This window comes from Drosophila biarmipes, chromosome 3R, assembly GCF_025231255.1.
Source record: "Drosophila biarmipes strain raj3 chromosome 3R, RU_DBia_V1.1, whole genome shotgun sequence".
Lineage (NCBI taxonomy): Eukaryota > Metazoa > Arthropoda > Insecta > Diptera > Drosophilidae > Drosophila > Drosophila biarmipes.
The window spans coordinates 11873935-11892507 of record NC_066616.1 but is presented as its reverse complement, the minus strand read 5'-3'; the positions used below and the strand labels follow the sequence as shown (position 1 = coordinate 11892507).

The 18573-nt window shown below is 44.4% G+C and overlaps 1 protein-coding gene across 2 annotated transcripts in view; it reads left to right on the top strand.

Annotated features, from left to right (window-relative positions):
- Positions 1-18015, top strand: part of LOC108031664 (uncharacterized) — a 33152-nt gene extending 15137 nt beyond the window's left edge. The window contains exons 2-10 of one of the 2 annotated variants that reach the window (XM_017105302.3): positions 7677-8270; positions 11113-11229; positions 11289-11724; positions 12049-12297; positions 12378-12637; positions 12703-12847; positions 13150-13299; positions 13363-13540; positions 13804-18015. In XM_017105302.3, the coding sequence (XP_016960791.1) occupies positions 7690-8270; positions 11113-11229; positions 11289-11724; positions 12049-12297; positions 12378-12637; positions 12703-12847; positions 13150-13299; positions 13363-13540; positions 13804-16409 (4722 nt within the window). In that variant the 5' untranslated portion in view covers positions 7677-7689 and the 3' untranslated portion in view covers positions 16410-18015. Of the gene's footprint in view, positions 1-7676; positions 8271-11112; positions 11230-11288; positions 11725-12048; positions 12298-12377; positions 12638-12702; positions 12848-13149; positions 13300-13359; positions 13541-13803 lie in introns of both variants that reach the window. The other variant, XM_017105300.3, reaches the window with a different exon arrangement.
- The last annotated feature ends 558 nt before the right edge of the window (positions 18016-18573 follow it).

Genomic DNA, 18573 nt, shown 5'->3' with positions numbered 1-18573 from the left:
CTTTGTAGCGGCCTATAAATATTGTGAATTTATTTATTTTTCATTTCACCTTTTTAGCATTCAATTAGCAACATAATAATTGGCTCCATAAATCACAAGTTGCGAGGCGGACAAGCATTATCCTTCATTAGCATAAAATAAATTGATAGAATTGAACAAATTCTAAAGCTTTTAAGGCAAATGAATAATGGAAATCTAGCAGGCCGTATGCGCAATATTTTTGATCCAGTTTAATTAAAATAAAGTCGTCGGCATTAGCGGGGATTTCAATAACCCACATGCCAAGCCATTTTATCGGCAAAGTTTGGCAAGTGGAAAATGTTGGAGAACTCTTTGCGCAAATTTTCGACAGCCGCAAGAGTTGACGACATTTGCCTAACCAGATGCTGCCCATCAGGCAAGACAATCTCCGGGCCAATTTGATAATCCCCCAGCAGGGCAGCAACAACATCCGGGCTGTTAACACATTCGAGGCATCCAGCTCCCAACCCCATCTACAGCCCCACCCGTGTGCCCATCCCTCCCCCAAAAGCCACAAAAGCCTGCTTGCGTCAAGCGGAAAACTACGAAGCTGAGACATCGCTTCAATAATCCTAGACTTCATAGAGCTGGCTGCCTGCTTCGTGACTGCTGCTCGATGGCATTGGAAAATGCTGAGGGTTGCACTGGAAAAAATGGGGGTCAGGATAGGATAGAAGTATAATTTTTGATGGTATTAATTCATTTTAAACCATACCATGAGTCAGTTTTATGGAAAGATCCAATAAAATATCACAGTTCTAGAGCTAAAAATGAAAGAGACGTTGGTAGCTTTCTATGGAAAATTGTTATTAACAAAAGATTTTACTATATCATTTATAATAGTATAAATTAGTTTTAGAACGTAAGTAGATTTCCAAAGGCAGATCTCATTAAATATTTCAATTTCAGTACTAATAATTAAATATTTAGGATTAATTGAAGGAGGCCTTAAGTACAGTGCGAAACTTTCAAGTAACAAGTGAAAAACAAATGGAGATATAAATGCTTTATCATAATTTACATGTTTTTATAAACCTACAAAATATGTGAGATTGAACAATATTTTTTAGATAACTATTTTTTTTCTTACCTTTTATATGTACATTTTTGGCACCTTAGTATGACAAGATAACAAAAATAATAATTAACAAAAATGAAGAATAGATATCGTAGATAAGTCACGTTCTAATGGTTTACCTTCTTTTGCATATTTGGTATTTTCTGATTTGATACCTCAAAATAGGTGTTGCTATCTAAGTAATAGTATCTTTATAAAATTGAAATATCATTAAATAAAACATATAAAGAACGTGGATAATACAAATCATTTAATCTTTACATTTATATGATATCATTTATATGATTTTTGATTCATAACTCACTTGCTGATAAGCATTTTCCGACTACTTAAAGACGCTTTTAATCGTTTTCTCTGTAGACACGTGCTGTTTTTGAAAACAAACGGGATCCACATGCCTGTGCAGAGAGTGTGAGTGTGGCAATAAGTGAATGAATAAGTGAGTTGCCCGGTTTCGGGAGGGGAGGGGAGGGGAGGTCACGGCACCGCCTGATGAATATGTTGAAATCAATCAGGTTAGCCAAAAAGTAAGGCACGTTACCAGTACAGAGCCACCCCTGTCACCTCCCCGCACTTTCTTTCTTTCTCCGCCTGCCCCACGATTGGCTCATGATATGTGACTTGGGTACGTGAAAATTGCATTTCATTTCATTTTCTCCCCCCCCTTGGGAGGGGAAGAGCAGACTTCACGTCACGTTATGTCAGGCCCTGCGACGGGGGATACTTTCAGGTGTATGGGCCCTGCGAGTCGTCATCTTCCGCTGAGCCGTTGCATTTGACATTTCACTGTTGTATTTATTAAACTGGAGAGGCAGCAAAAAGACGAAAAGGGAAAATTTGGACCTGCCCGCCAGGCACTTCATAAACTCTCTCGCTTTCCTTCTAACGAATTCCCTTTCTTCCCGTGAACTTGTTAAAAAGTCATTATTTGGCCGTAAGTCGAGTTATTTTTCTTTCGGCTGCCTTGTGTGGTGTGTGCTCTTCGCTATATCAATTAAAAGTTTCGCCCTAAGTTGTAATCAAGCGAGTATCTGAGTATCTGAAAATGTGTCTGTAACGTATTTGTGTTTGCGTTGCCTGCTTTTGGGCGTGCCCAAGTGATTCTGCTAATGAGACGCTTGGCTAAAAGGAATCTGCTGCCACATTGTCTTGGCCCTGTTTCCCGATTCATCTGATGTCGGGCTTTTGTTGTGATATCTGCTCAAAGTGTGAAATTAGCCAGTTAATGACGGTACGAATTAGTTGGATTAAGCGTGCCCCAAGTGATGCAGTTCGTTTCCATTTGACTGAGCAACTTTAATTGCTCGAAAGAGCCTGCAAAGGAAAATATTTGCCTTGGGCACAATAGAGAAAATGGTGTTGCAAGTTCTCAGAAATTGCAATTAAACTGGCTAAGGCGTTGGTTTAAGCCTAATGTAATCAATTTGCAAATGTTTAGTTTATTTTGACAAGGGGATAATGAAGATAATAGTGTCATAATTATTGGGTATTGTTGTTTGGAATATCCAGAGTTTTTATCTCAGTATCTTAGTAAAACTTGGTTGAGGTTCTTAGATAATCATTCATACTTGAAAATCGCAGCAATTTCCTAATTTAAAACCCTAACTCTTATGCAATCTCACGTAGAAGATCAGCAAAGTTTGCATGCGTTGCTTGGTTGGGTTTTTCATGAAAACTATCTGGATTTTCGCGCTTTATCAGTACCACGTTGCCATGGCAGAGGTTGCTTTGGGTAGCCAAGTTTTATGAATGGATGTTATCGGCGGCCGTCTGAAGCGAAAGCGTTTCCATGAATGTACCTTGTGCCCCCACACCCACCCACGGAAAGTAGAAAAATAAATGAAATAAAACAAATTGATATACCGCTGTTGCTTTTCTTTCATTTCGCTTTGTCGTGTGTGCGTGACATTTCGAGAATCACGTTCAACCACAAGCGGCGGCAGCGATATCCCGATACATCGATGCCTGGGTAGTTATGGGTGCCGTGTCCATATGGATGTGGACGTGGATGTGGATGTGGATGTGGATATGGATATGGCCACGCACACCCTCGCAGTGGCCCGGTATTTATAACGATCTAACTAAATGGCTGGCACATGCTTATTCCTACGGGGTGTTAAAGCCGAAGCAGAGGGTTCGGCTTTAATTCGCGGCTTCCCAACTCTATTCAAGGTTTGGAATTTAGTGTGTGAGCATTTAAAAAATATGCAACACTTTAAATCAAATTAAATTAAAGCCAACACATTTAATGACCTTACCAATGCAAGAAAATTGACCATGAAAATCATATTTAAGTCATATTATTTAACTGCCATTCAGCACAGCAATTACTTTAAAATCAGCCTTAATTACTTATTTGCCTCTATTGTACGTGTTCGTATCTTTTAAAATTTGCCGGGCCCATTTATTATACTTTTACTTTGTGTTAAATGTAATTGAAATGAGCGACAGCGTCGGCAAAATAAATAACGTCAAGCAATTTTATTCCATTGTGCCGCCGTAATTTCTTTTCAATTAACAATAGCGAAACGGAGCAAAATTGGCAAAAGCAAGAGTGGCCGCATGGGGCAGGGGCAGGGGCAGGTGGAAAACTGGGCTGCTGTAAGAGCTACAAATTGCTGGAGTCTTTAATACAAACAACGAATGCATTCACAAGCTGTGTTTAATTTCTCCCACAAAGGAGAGTTTCCTGCTCGCAGGGGCGGCGACTCGGGGGAAATTGCAATAACAATCCACCTTTCATTTAAGCCCTCGGAACTGGGACAATTTGCAGAGCTTAACTTTGTTCTCCAGCGTTTGTTTGTTATTATTTTTTGCCTTTTGCTTGTTACTGTTGGTCAACATTTTCGTTCTTGATGCCGCTCTTTTTGTTATCGCCCATCATCGGACTTTTGCCGTCTTTTCATTTACTTCCTTTCATTGCTCCGCACAATTTCCGCACTGACATTTTACAATTGTCCGTGGCACGGACACTCGCCGACAAAATAATAGCAGTCAAGATGTTATCCGCAGTTTTATGCAATTATCTGTGAGAATTACAGGTTTAAGTGCACTTTCGGAGGGTTTTCATGTCTGAAAGTTTATGCAAAACGCTTGTTATGGCTATGCAAATCGTTTTTCGGTTGGACGAACTTTTGTTGACGGTTTTCGTATCTGAAAGTATATTATTTCTTATTTATTTATATTTATTTCATATTATTTCATTGTGCTGTAATTTCATTGCATTTAACCTTAATATTTTCCCATAACATAACTGCTGAAAGTATTAAAATAATATCAAACCCTGATGAACCAACAGCAGCTATAATAGAAGATCAAACTTTATGGGTATAACTTTACATACAAAACGTATTTTAAAGAACATTAAAATTAGGACTACCTAGTTGATACTAAAAAATTATTTCGTGTTGTTATACGATTTATTTGGATATTAAAAAAAAACGTTATAATATTTAAAATATTTCAAATTATTTTAACTTGTTTAATTTGAAAGTTATGGAAATATAGAACTACCACTCACAGTTCTCAAAAATATAATCACGACCTTTAAAATTATTTGAATATTAAAATTGTTTGAATTTTATTTCATTATTTGTTTATACAAAGAGCTATTTGTTTTAAAAATATTTATGAGATATGCGATAAATTTCGAATAACTGAAACCATTTTAAAGCTATAACTTTTGGGTTTTTTTTTCTTCTACTAAAAACGTACTTCAGATCAGTTAGCAGTCGTGCCTACGATGTTGCCCCCGACTGTACGAGCTATGTGTAGTTTCCACTTACTGATCTCTGCCATTGCCCCGACGTCATCCATCGCACATAGATACCCACTCGCAGCGCCACGTGCATAAACATTTCTCAGCTGCCTTTTCTCTCTGTTGACACAAATCATTCGCTGGAAGTGTCGCTCCCGTTTCCATTGGCCCCTCTTCCTGTCCCGGCCTGCTCCGCCGCCTCCCCCTCCTGATGGCCATTCTTTCTTGACAACTTTTGTGTTTGGTCTTGGTGTCCAAATGTATGGGCACCCGGGCTGGAACCGCTTTCCTATCTCGTACTTCGTATCGGTTACACTTGGATGGGATGTGAAAAGCTTCAGACGACGGCGAAAATGTTTGCACAGCTAAGAGTTCTGAGCACGGAGACTAAAATTCTTAGGGGGCGAAGGGAATGTGTGATCTTCTTCCATGCTTCAGAGTGCAGGCCTTTATTGAGTTTTAAGCGGTTCCCAAAAGATATTAAGATCCGCAGATCCAATAGAATTACACACAAATATTTAATTTGAGGCAAGGTATTTTTGCAAATATCCTTTTCGGCAGCCGTCCAACTATTGCCAAGTTCCTGTCCCGACTCAAATCAACATTCCGTAGTCGAGCATTGCTAACCCAGAAAAGAAAACGAGAGATGGCCAGCTCGAAAAAAGAACGAACGAACAACTTTATGAACATTTTTGCACTTGTCTACTCGGTCCACTGCCAAACAAAGAAAATATGTAATTCAAAACATTGTTCGAGTGTTCCAGTTTTTAGTGTTCGAGTGTGTGTCTGTGAAGTTGTTTATAGAACTTTGCACCACATAGCAAGAATGGCGGAGGCACACACGAGATACCGGAGAAGGAACTTGACCATGTCGCTGCCCGGCTGCCGGTTGCCGTTGTTGGCCAAGCCGTTACTCGCCTGGCCTCTGGCACTGGGCCGAAATTGTTAGTAATCTTGATATTTAAATACATTAAAAAGAGTTAATTTCCAAAAAGAATGATCTCAAAAGATGGTCATTACAGTAGAGGAGTTGTATAACAATAAGGAGACAGCCTTTTCTGATTTTATGGTTGAAAAAGGTTGTTGAATTCAACTTGACTTTGAACCCCTTTTTGTGCAAACTGAAAATATTTAATTAAATATTATTATATTCTATGAACCGCAATATGCCATTTATATTTTGGTTGTTGCTTGTTAATTTAAAATATTCTCATGGAAAGCACGTGTTGTCCTTATAGAATCTTCGTTTAATCCTACTTTTCTCAAGAATTTTGAAAGTCCCTTAATTTTTATATAAAATTTTAATAATATGTTTGAACTTCAAACTTTGAAAAGCTATCATATTTGTCAGATAAATCATAAAATCATACTTTTAGAAATTTCAGACTGAAGGATTCTGGTAATACTCGAATTTATTCTATAACTCAAGATTTTGTCGTCCTAGTTCTTAGATATAACTGTTTTGAAAACCTTAAAAAAAATGTAATAATTTTTCCCCTGTGCCTTTTAAACTCCTTTTGTCTCCCCCTGCCATTATCACGGAGCATGATGAGCTTCCCGGCTGCTCCTTTTCCACTACCATCGTGGACTCAGCTCCACTCGCCCAGCTCGACTCCGCTCGCCTAATGGATGTCTCTTTGTTTGGCTAGGTTCTGTCGTATCTGGTTTTTTGAAGTCGCATCTATCCGTACGCCACTCAACTCCACTCGGGCTCCCCTTCCGCCTCGACCCGTTTCCGCCAGCCGAGCCATCGAGTGAAATTGCGCAAGCAAACAAACACATCCATTCTCGTTGTTGGCGGCTTGTTGTTCGGACCCAGACCCGGACCCATCCCACTACTACTAGCCGCACTATCGGCCATTGGCACTCGCCCCCACCCACACCCACACCCACAGACGTATCTATGTTTTATCCCTGCAACTCTGCTGCTCTTCCGGTGCGGAATAAATTTTAAAAAATCTTTTTGAGAGCCATTTACTGGACCATGTCAAAGCCAAAAGCCGAAATGCTGTCTGCTGGTGGCGCTGAAATCTAAACATTATGCAAATGCTCTTTGATATTATTGAAGAGTTGGACAGTGTAAACAGTGTGGGCGGGATTGATCAATGCTGTGGCAGTGCCTGAATGGATTTGGCCAGAGCGATGGGAAATATGTGTGCTGAAGTTACAAATAAATATAAAGTCATTTTTGATATATTCCTGTTATAAAGTAGATATATTCATACATCCAAGGAGCACTTTGACTCAATTAATTCCCAAAAAAGCGATCCCTCATCCATTTCCCTGTCGCATTGCTCCTTAGCCTCTCCATTCCCCAAACCATGCCAACTATTTGATCCCATTGCGGAACCAGTTCCCCAGCCATGGCCAATCCATTTTTGCACGATTGCCAAATAAAGGAGGAAAACATATGCAAAAAAAGAGAACGAAACCAAACAGTAAAGCAAATCGAAAATTGTGTCATAACATTAAAAACAAGTTGGCCTAAAACCTGAACCTATCCCACCAATGCCCATGATCGCCTTGGCGGTGGGGATGATGACGATGACCATGGTAATGGGGATACTCGCATCTGTTATGGGGGACCTGTTTTTTGTCCAGACTCGAGCACAAATGGCAGTGCCAATGGTCTGTCTTCGGACTGCTGGCTGGATGTTGAATTATGGAGGAGCCTGTTTGCGCACAAAGTGGGTCGTCTTGCTCTTGGTCGTGGTCTTGGTCATGGAATGGAGTGGAATGTGATTTGTGGCCCGAACAATGTGTGAAAATGGCCCGACGACAACTTGACTTATCTCCCCCTTTCGCCCCTTCTCCTTGCAGCGAATGTGTTTCAATGATGTTACTGCCTTCGGGGCGTTCGAATAGTGATGTCTATCCGCTACAAAATGCCGCCAACACAACAGCAACATCGACCGGAGCAGGAGTAGCAGCCGGAGGAGCAGGGGGAGCCGGACCCGGAGGAGTACCAGCAGGAGGAGCCACTTCCAAGCCCAAGCCCTTGCTGCTGACAGGAACATCATCGCCTCAATTGACAGCGCTGCCGACAACAAATGGCTCCGTTGTCCACGCCACGCCCACCCGCTCCAACGGATGTTCGCAGCCCCCATCCACCTCCGCCTCCGCCCCCTCCGCCGGCATGCCGGCGACACTGGCCACAACAATGGCAGCCCCGTCTGCCGTCACCGGAGTGGAGTCGACGACCACGGAACTTGGAATTGGCAATGGCACTAGCTGCGGCAGCGGCCCCGTCAGCGGGATCTATGGGCCACTCCTGGGTCAAAGTCACGGGAGTGTCATCGGCGGCGTGGCCGAAAATTGGCCAGAAATTGACGGGCACTTGGAGGCCATACAGGAGAAGCTCAAGCCCGGTTGGAGCGTGCATGTGGGCAAGGAGGGCAGGCTCTACTACTGCAAGTGAGTAGCTATTACTGAAAATGTTATGGGTATTATATAAATATATATAAATAAGGAAATCATTTTAAAGATAATTAATAATTTATTATATTTTTTATGGAAGTTAATAGGTTTTATTTTGAATTGGCTGCAGTATTTCAGTATCATCCTAAAGGTTTCATTTTGTAAATCCATATATATAAAAACCTATTATTTCGGTCTTTAAGGATTTTAAGAGACTCTTTTTAAAATATTTATCTTACAGAGTTTTCCAAATATTACAAATTTATTGTTAAGAATGTGAAAGAAAAGGCAGTTATATTAATATCATAAAACATCTTGGGGTTACAAAGACATTTTAAAATATGTCCAATTAAATAAATATAAATATAAATAAGTTAATTTAAAATATTGAATTTTATGGAGTTTTTTAAATGTTAAATATTTACTGTTTAGGAAACCAAAATAATTGCCAATTATATTAATACTTTAAGTCACGTTTTCACTGCCATAACATTTTAAAATATTTTCAGTTTGAAATGTTCAATCTCTAACATTGAATCTTAAATAGTTTTCTGAATATTACCAAATTTTAGAAATAATGTAAATAACATTTTTACAAACATTTTAAACTGTGTTGGGACTGCCTTGACATTTTTAAATACTTCCAGTTAAGAACCAGAACATAAAGCCCTTACTATTTCCAAGTTGTTGGTCTGACTAACAACGCTCCCAGCACTTTAAAACTGCGCCTGCACAAAACAGATTTATTTTCATTGCCAATTAGGATCCTTTCAGAACTTTCGGGAAATGCTAAATGATTTATGGTCTCTGCCAATTAGTTGTCCTGCAAGGCTGCAAATGTCAAGCCCCTTTGGTATGGTTGCTGCTTGCATTTTGTAAAAATTCTGGCAATAAATTCCTTCTTAGGTTTAAGGGCTTACTTTCTAATGCTCAACTTAAAAATAACTATTTTCAACATTTGTTGTAGCAACATTTATTATTTGCGGCAAACTTTCGTTGGTGGGTTCTGAAAAACCACTTTAATAACCCCGCTCGCCACGCACAAAAGGGAATATTTAACAAGGCAGAAAGTCGGGCGTTTATTTAGCCATTAGCATGGCCAAAGTTTCAGCATTTCAATGCTTGGCCCACTGACGAACTGGCAGAGTGGCAGGACGGCAGACCCACAGACTTAGAGACCGACGGACGAGGGTCTACTTTGGTCCTGGCCCGGCCAGATGGCTCGGATGTGGCTGAGGACGCTGAATGGCGACCGAATGCTGGGCTCTCTGCTGCACATAAATTGATTATGCACAAAATTCTATTAAATAATTTTACACTTTGTTGCACATCAAACTGAAAGCGCACAAAATGCCATAACAGGAGGGGGCTCCGCTCCATGGATGTGGGACTGCCACTGGGGCGATAGACTGAATGAGTGAGCAGCGCTGTTTGGGTTCCCTGCCACCCAGCCCAGCCCTGTGCCAGAGCCATCCCCCGCCCGCCGAGAGTGTGCAAAAGTGCAAAACTAATTATCACAATTGTGTGCAGTCAGGAAATGAAGAAAGACAGCAACGGAAGCCACCAAGGTGGCTGATGTGGGCTGCAATTGGATTTGGCTGGGGTTTCGCTCGGGGTTCGGGATCCGGATCTGGCCGGGGTTCCACAGTCGGGCTTCTGCAGTATCCGAGGTTCTATGATTTCTAATCTAGTTTGGGTAGTCTGGGGACGATTTCTGTGGAAAGGTCAGGATTGTCTGCAAATATGCATATCCCCACTATCAGTAATAGATAAGTTTAGAAAATATTATTATATAGGTTTCCAAGAAGTAGTATTTCATTATTATTAAAACCAAAGCTTGGGAAACATCTAATATAAATTGGAAAATATTTTAATAAAATGATATTCCTAAACATATAATTCATTTGCACTTAAGTAAGTTTCCTTCTATGAAAACACCAATAAACTAGGTGTAGAGTCAGAAGACAAACAACAAACTAAATCTCTGTTATTATTACTTTGATTGAAACTACCAACTTACTACCAAACGACTTGGAGGTTCACTCGACAAGAGTTCCCCTGTAGTTGGCTCTGAATGGGGTGTGGATTGGGTCTGGGTTTAGTTTTAGCTCTGCGGCCCCGATTATGGGTTGCTGTTTATTGCAAAGTCGAGCAAGTAACCCAATTAGCTCTGATTAATGTCAATTGAAATGCATTTCTAGCGCACCCACAGGGACAAACAGACAGTTGCTGGTGGTAACGTGGCTACAAATAGGTTTTCTGAATCAAGAGGAGGTGGGAGGAGGCCAAGAGTTGACCACAGGTTCAGGGTCAAAGTGGCTGCAGGGGCAGGAGCAAGTGGGCGAGCTGTTGCATGATTCATAAATAGAAAGATGGCTAAATATTTGCCCACGCCAAGCGGAGGATGCAGCCGCAAATCATTTAATAACGAGCATGAATAAGTGGGCACTCAACAGTTGTTTGAGTGGAAAACATTAAAATTTTCCGGCAATTTAATATTCAACCACAATTTCCTACCCATCAAGAGCTGATAAGTTAGCTTTTTAAAGACTAAATCTCTCTGCGGTTCCTGAAAATATAAGATACTTTTCCGCTATATTGGATTACAAATTGCAGCTGACAGCTGACTGAGCAATAGTAATCATCCACCGTAAGGTATTCTCATTTAAAGTCAATATCGACAGAAATACTAGAGCTAACATTAGTTATTTTTTATCAATGATGGTTAAGGAATGTTTGGCGAAACATATGTATTTTATAGGATATTGACTTACTTCAACAAGTGTTTGATGTTTCTTGAATGACAGAGTATCAAATGGCATTTCTTTAACTTTTTCAGTCACATGACGCAATCCGCGGGCTGGCTGCCTGCCGTCGAGGATTGGAGCAAGCATGAAGAGCTCTCGTATGGCTGGGAGCGTGCCATAGACTCCAAGGGTCGGTCCTACTATATCAAGTGGGTATCCAAAAATATTGCCAATATTAAATACGAATTACCAATTTAATCCCCTCTAGCCACCTCAACAAAACGACCACCTACGAGGCGCCCGAATGCATACGCTGGGATGAGCATCCTCCGGAGCCAAGACTTGTGCAACTCCAGAGGAATGCCAGCTTGGGATTCGGATTCGTGGCCGGGAGTGAGCGCCCCGTGATCGTGAGATTCGTGACGGAGGGCGGTCCGAGTATTGGGAAACTGCAGCCGGGCGATCAGATCCTGGCGGTCAACGGGGAGGATGTCAAGGATGCGCCACGGGACCATGTCATCCAGCTGGTTCGGGCCTGTGAGTCGCAGGTCAATCTTCTCGTGTGCCAGCCCATGGCGCACTGCGTCCTTCCGGGCCGCAAGTCCACACTCCTCTCCGCCGGAAAGCGAGCCAAGCTGCGATCGCGTCCTAGTCGAGTTCGATTCGCAGAGAGCGTCTGCGTCAACGGAGCCCCACTGTTTCCGGTGAGTTTAAGGACAGCTATCTGTTTGTGGTATCACTTCAATTGTTTAAGAAAGTAGGCTACGGATTTGTTCATAGGGTTTTCAAAAAAAAAATCACTTAAGTAAGGTCACTTAAATTTTTATTTGATCTTAAAATAACAAGAATCAAGAAAGAAGGACTTTGAATGTGATAAAGGAACATTAAAGGTCCTAATACATGAAAAAAGCAACAAGATCTACAAAAAATTTATTCACACATAATATTTTTCTTTTGAATATTTTTAATGATTATAAATACTTATTTATACAATACTTATTTATGATATTTCATTTTAAAATTTTCAGCCCTCGGCCTTCTCCCTGGGCGACATCTGTGTGCCCCCGATGGCCAACGTGCTGAAGGTGTTCCTCGAGAACGGGCAGACCAAGTCCTTCAAGTACGACGCCACCACCACGGTGCAGGATGTGGTCAGCTCGCTGCTGGACAAGCTCTGCCTCTGCTGCGGAGAGCTCTTCAGCCTGGTGCTGGAGCACGTGAAGAGCTTGAAGCGGAACAAGCTCACCCTCCTGGATCCCCAGGAGTCGCTGGCCAGGGTGGGTCCATGGCCCAATAAACGGCTTCTTGAGAGTGGAATCTAATTTACTTTTGAATTTCCGCCTGTTTCCCCTCGCAGATTGCCGCTCGTCCTGGGGCGCACAAGCTGAGGTGCCTCTTCCGCATCACCTTCGTTCCCATTTCGGCCGCCGAGCTGGCGCAGCGGGATCTGCACGCCCTGGACTACCTGTACTTGCAGTGCTGCAACGATGTCAACCAGGAGAGATTTGCCCCGGAGCTGCAGCCGGAACTGGCCCTCCGACTGGCCGCCCTCCACATGCACCAGCACGCCCTGGCCAACAACTTTGCGCCCGCCAAGCTCACCGTCAAGCTGGTCGAGTAGGTTCAGCCGCATCCCCGGGATGCCATCCCTCTGAGTACATAAAACATCTTGCTCCTTTCAGACGCGAGTTCGGGCTGGAGCGCTTTGTCCCAGTCAGCCTGTTCGAGGGCATGAAGCGGAAGGAACTGCGCCGGCTGATTTCACACTTCCTGAAGCTCAACGCCGAGATGACGGGCTCCTCCAGCAAGGTCCTCACACAGCTGCAGGTGAGTTTGGGGCTATGAAAAGGGCTTAAAGTGTACCAGAATGGGCGGGTAGGGAAAAATGTTGCTTGTAATTGAGTTCAGACTGAGTTGTGCTTTTGTGTATCTGCTTCAGCTTATAAGAAACATAAAAAGCTGCTCCTTAAATTATAAAAAACGAGTATGCCTTGATAGTACTTTATTATAAATCGTGGTATCTATGTCGTTTGTACCACAGTTTAAGTTTTAAATATCCTATGCAGATCCTATAAGCAAGACAATACCTTGCATTCGTGATTACTTATAAAAGTCCCCTTCTCTTCCAGGCCAAACTCCATTATCTAGATATAATCGCTAGCTTACCCAGCTATGGAGCCAAATGTTTCAGCACAAACCAAAGAGAGGGCGTCGAGCGCGTCCTGCTGGTGAGTCCGCGCTTCGGACTGAGCCAGATATCCAGTGCCCGCAATTCGGTGGTGAGTCTGTCGGGAATCTCTTTGGAGTGCAATTTTCTATAACTAGCATGCGTCTCCAAGCAGCCCCAACCTATTTCCGCCATCGAGGACTTCACCCACGTGGTGGTGAGCCGCGAGGACGACGTCACCTGCAGCGTATCCATATTCATGCTCGGGGATCGAGCTGTGAAGTTCATCATGGAGGACCGAGACGGCTGCGAGTTCAGTCTTGTCCTTGGAGGCTACTATCGACTGCTGACAGGTGAGGAATAACTATGAGAATTCGATAAATCGTCTTTTCACAAATTGGAGAGTAAACTTACTTAAAGTGCAGACTAAAGTCCTCTCGAATTAGTTTTTTGGGATGAAGCGATCCTAAAATAGGAGCTTAAAGTTGAAACTTGTTTAAATAGAGAAACTGGAAAACTGAGACTCTTCTCGAGTGAGAATAGTTTCTTTTATTTTTGCAAAATTTCCAGGAATTCAGTTATCAGAATCTTTATAATTTTTCCTCTTCCATTCCAGGTAACAACCTAAATATTCTGCGAGAACGGGAGCCCAACGACGAGGACAACTCGCCCGGCTTCCTCTCCCAACACACAGTGCTCCCCGCGGGATGGAGCTACCTGCTCCCCTTCCACACGCGGGCGCACAGCGTCAACTTCCTTATGGCGCCGCCCTACCACCCGCTGGTCCAGAGGCCGCAGCTCCAGCAGCAGACCTCCGCTCAGGCGCAACCCGCCTCGCTGCCCTACGCCATGGATCTGGACCTGCACAGCGTGATGGCCACCGAGCTGCTGGAGGAGGCGGCCAAGGATTCGGGGCTGAGCGACAGCAGTGGCAGCAACTACTGCGAGGGACGCAGTCACTCGGGCAGCCATCAGCTGGAGGCCAAGAACGAGCAGGTGCTGCGGAGGGTGCAGGAGCTGCAGCACCTGGTTCAGACCTCCGAGCAGTATCTGAGTGAGCAGGAGCAGGGAGGCGGAGGCGTTGGAGGAGGAGGAGGAGTGGCCATGCTGGAGTTCGACTCGGATTGCGATAGTCTCAACAGCAGCAAGGTCTCCTCCACGGAGGAGTCGCAGGGCGGAGGGATCTTGGGACCAGGAGTGACCATACCACCAGGACATCCCCTCAAGCACAGTGATTCCCTGACGCTCCTGGCGGAGACCATTAACCACGAGCTGAGTGGCATAACCCAGGGATTGAACGCCATTCCAGAAACCGCACCCGTTTCCACATCTGCTCCGGCCACTCCAGCCACTCCGAAGCGGAAACCCAGTCTGTGCAGCACCTCCAGTCCGCGACCGCAGAGGAAACTGAATGGTTTCAGTCAGCTCCTGAGCGACCTGCAGGCCCTGGGCACCGATTTCTCCCAGAGCGAGAGTGACTCGGAGTCGGTAGCCTCGCCTGCCCAGTCGCCCACGGCCAGGAGACCGCAGATGATGATGCTCCAGGCGGCGGGAACGGGAGCAGGCTTGGGACCACCAGTCAAGCAGCAGCTCTCCCAGAGGAGCAGCTTCGGCCTGCACAGTCCCGACGGCACGCACTTCGGGGCGGAGACCAAGGACTACAACCTGCGGGAGTACCTGCAGCAGCTGAAGGAGATCAGCAACGCGGCAGCGGCGGACACCGATGTGGCTGCCCGCCAGCTGTCCGAGATCTACGGCTTCGAGGTGAGGGAGGACACCTTCATCGAGACCGACACGGACCTTATAGATCTACGTGCCATTCCGCCACCCCAGACCCCCGATGAGCTGGACTCGCTGTCCCTGATGAACGCCGCCCCGCCCAAGGGCTTCGAGGGCAAGGCCGAGGAGCTGGACAGCTTCCTGCAGCAGATAATGGTGGCCCCGCCCACCCAGAAGGCCACGCCCGCCAAGGAGCTCACTCCCGAGGAGATTATGTCGTTTATAATACCACCACCCCCGAATCTGGAGCAACAGCAGGTGACGGAGGCGCCACAGCCGGCGGAGGCGGAGTGCCTCTACAGCAACTCGGTGCAGGCCAAGAGGGAGTTCTTCCAGTCGGTGGCCAACGGCAACAGCGGTGCCCACTCACCGCATGTCATTGAGTACGCCACCGTGGAGCGGAAGAGCAAGTTCAGCTGCTGTCCCACCAGCAAGCGGGAGGAGCAGCCGGAGGAGGACGAGGTGCAACCACCTCCCAGGACGCCCACTTCCGAGCAGCTGTCCCCGCCGCCGGCGAGACCACCGAAGAGTGCCGAGTTACTGCAGCGCTACTCGCCCAAAAAGCAGGTGAGGATTGCCCCCAGCCCGGTGATGATGCAGCCGCAGGAGAGCAGGAGGGAGCAGCTCTGTCCACCACAACTGCCGCCGAGGGGGAGCCCCACGCTGGACGGGAGTGTGCCTGGCAGTGCCGCAAACCTGGTGAGTGGTGGTCCCAAGAAACCCCCGCTGCCGCCCATCGCCAGTCGCCCGCGTCCCTCGAACGGGGTGAATGCCTCCCCAAACCCCTCGTCACCTGGAAGTGCACAACCTGCCCACCACTACTCACCACCCATACCGGCCACCGTCCGCCTGCCCCATCTGAACCAAGCCAACGGGACGGGAACCATGCCCCTGCTCCCCAAGAAACCGCAGCAGCTGCATGGCGAGAAGTTGTTCCTCAAGAACGGCCACCTGATTGACGGCGAGGCGCTGCTGGCCAAGACGGATGTGGCCATGGCCGGGCTCCTAATCAAGTTGGACCAGGTGGCCGCCCAGTGCTCGGTGGCCCAGGCGGCCGGGGGAGGCACCTCCATCGACGAGGAGAAGTTCCAGCGTGCCCGCAACGAGCTGACCGAGCAGACCCTGGCCTTGGTGACAGCCAGCAAGTTCCTGGTGGCCTCCATGTCGGACATGACGTTGATTACCCTGCCGGAACACCTCACCTCCTGCCTGACGGCCATCAGGAGGATCACCGAGCTGGCCCAGGACATGACCAGGCACACCTCGGCCCCCCTGCAGACGCGGAACATAGTGCTCAAAGTACACGATGTGGCGAGCAGCTTCAGGGAGCTGGTGGGCGTTGAGATCGGACCCATTGGGGCGGGGCAGCTGGCCTTGCAGGCCGAGTGCCTGGCCAATGTGCTGGCCACCCTGCTGCGGTCCCTGCGCGTCTTCTCCCCATAACCCAGAGGGATCGCAGGAGGCGCCAACGGAGAGGCTGTCGAGGCAATCGAGGCACCCGCAGACAGAACCGAAAGTGACTCCATACCGCTCGCTCGTCTGTCCATGTGTAAATCCCCCTGCACCACCTACGTCTAGATGGATCCCAACATATATTTATATATCCAAAAATACATCTTTCGAACTAATTTACAGGTAAGGGGCCGCGTCAGAGAGTCGATGGTCTGATGGCTCCTTAGGCCTAGCCACGCTTAATCCTCACGTGCGACTAGTGTCGAACCGGAATGCGGAAGCTCAAACGAGGGGTTCGGTGGGGCTGTGGTGGGTGTGTTCAGGGATCTAGGGGTATAGTTTATAGGACAAGACACATATCGCAGAAGTTTTCACGGGACTAAGACCTTTGTGCTACATATCTTAAAATGCATGTTCCTGGCCTATTCAAAACCACTTTCGAAGAGTACAGCATATCAATTTGTATCCTTTAAATCAATGCTTTACGATTCTTCTGATTAATCTATATTCGAAGTTGAAGGGTTTCCCATTTTATTTAATAAATAATTGCAGATCATAGCTTGGCTTAGCTCAATATTATCCCAAGTACCATATCGAAAAGTTTATATTTCTATCCCTTGAACACACGCCGCCACACTGCCAGGAACTCTATACAAAATATTTCTTAAATATAAAAAACGATTAAATATTCTAAAATAAAACAAAAAACTCTCTCAACTTACGCATGCAACTAACTCGAATTTCTATGTAATCTCCTGAAAATCAACTATTTTTAACTACATTTACACATATATTACTCTCGAACCCCAGTACTGCTCTGAGTACCCAACCCCAACCCATCCCTCACCCGAAAAACAGGAAACCAATTTAGTGGAACACCATGACTTGATTATCTAGACCAATTTATATGAGAACTAACGTGAATATGTTTATTAAATTATGCTATTAGTATATTTTCTTATGTACATAATTTACACACATACCTAATACCATAAATATACAAGTATTATACATAAATATTATAATAAAATTGACCAAACAATAATCAAAATTTTAACTTGTGATATAAAAAAGGAAAAAGTAAAAGCAAAAAAATGAGTTATTGAAGATAAACTTTTACATTTTCTTTGTTTAACAAATGTTTTAACAGGATTATTTGTTGGAGAGCGATCAACTTTTTTGTTATTGTTTACGTGTCATACCTTTTGTTGTAGTTGTTGGCGAAGTACAAGAATGCGCACTAAGTTGTAGCTTTAACTAATTATACATATTATGAATACAATACGATTAAACATTAATCAGCGGGGGCAGAATCTCGAGAATATCCGTTTCAAATATAACTAATCGATACTTGTTTTCAGTTTGTTTGGAGATTTCCGTTGAAGCAGGCACTCACATATGCATAGTAACATAACCACATGATATATACGTGCAAGAGTTATACAAGTATGAACTAAAGTAATAATACGCATTAAGTAAACATAATCAAATGTACAATGTAAAACAATGTAACTGTTTATGACTTAACGAGAACAAATTCGCAATGCATATGAAATTGTATGGGATAAATTCAATAAATAAACCAAAGTAAAATAAAGCCAGTTGCGGTTCTTGAATGGTGTGTGAGTGGACTTTTTTGGGGATTCTTAATAATGGTATCGCGCTCCATAGGACACTCAAAAACGTTTCATATCTTCAGGACTCCATGGCCGCTCAAATACGTATGTGTTGTATGTATTTATATTTTAGGCCGATGAAGGAGATGCCAAGGTATATAATTGTGTTTCTTTTTTAAACTAATTTAATTTAAAATAATTCTTCTTTAGACTTGCCTTACCATCAGCTAGCTGCGGCGAGCCCCAAAAAGGCGGCACAAATAATAGAAAATGTATACAAATCTTAATTACGAGTTAAAAAATCGACATTATAATAATAAACTTATTAAAAACTATAAAAATTTCACTATTTTTCAAGTTTTTAAATCCGTACGTTTTAATTTTTCTGATATGGTAGCCCTCTATTCTGCCTCTTGAAAGCTTCTTGCTGCGAAATTCATTTAGCGAGGACACACCCCTTATGTTCTACAGCCATGTCCAACAGCGCTGTTAAGATGCAGTGCAGGCATCTGTTAAAGCGCTGTTAAAATCCAGCAGTG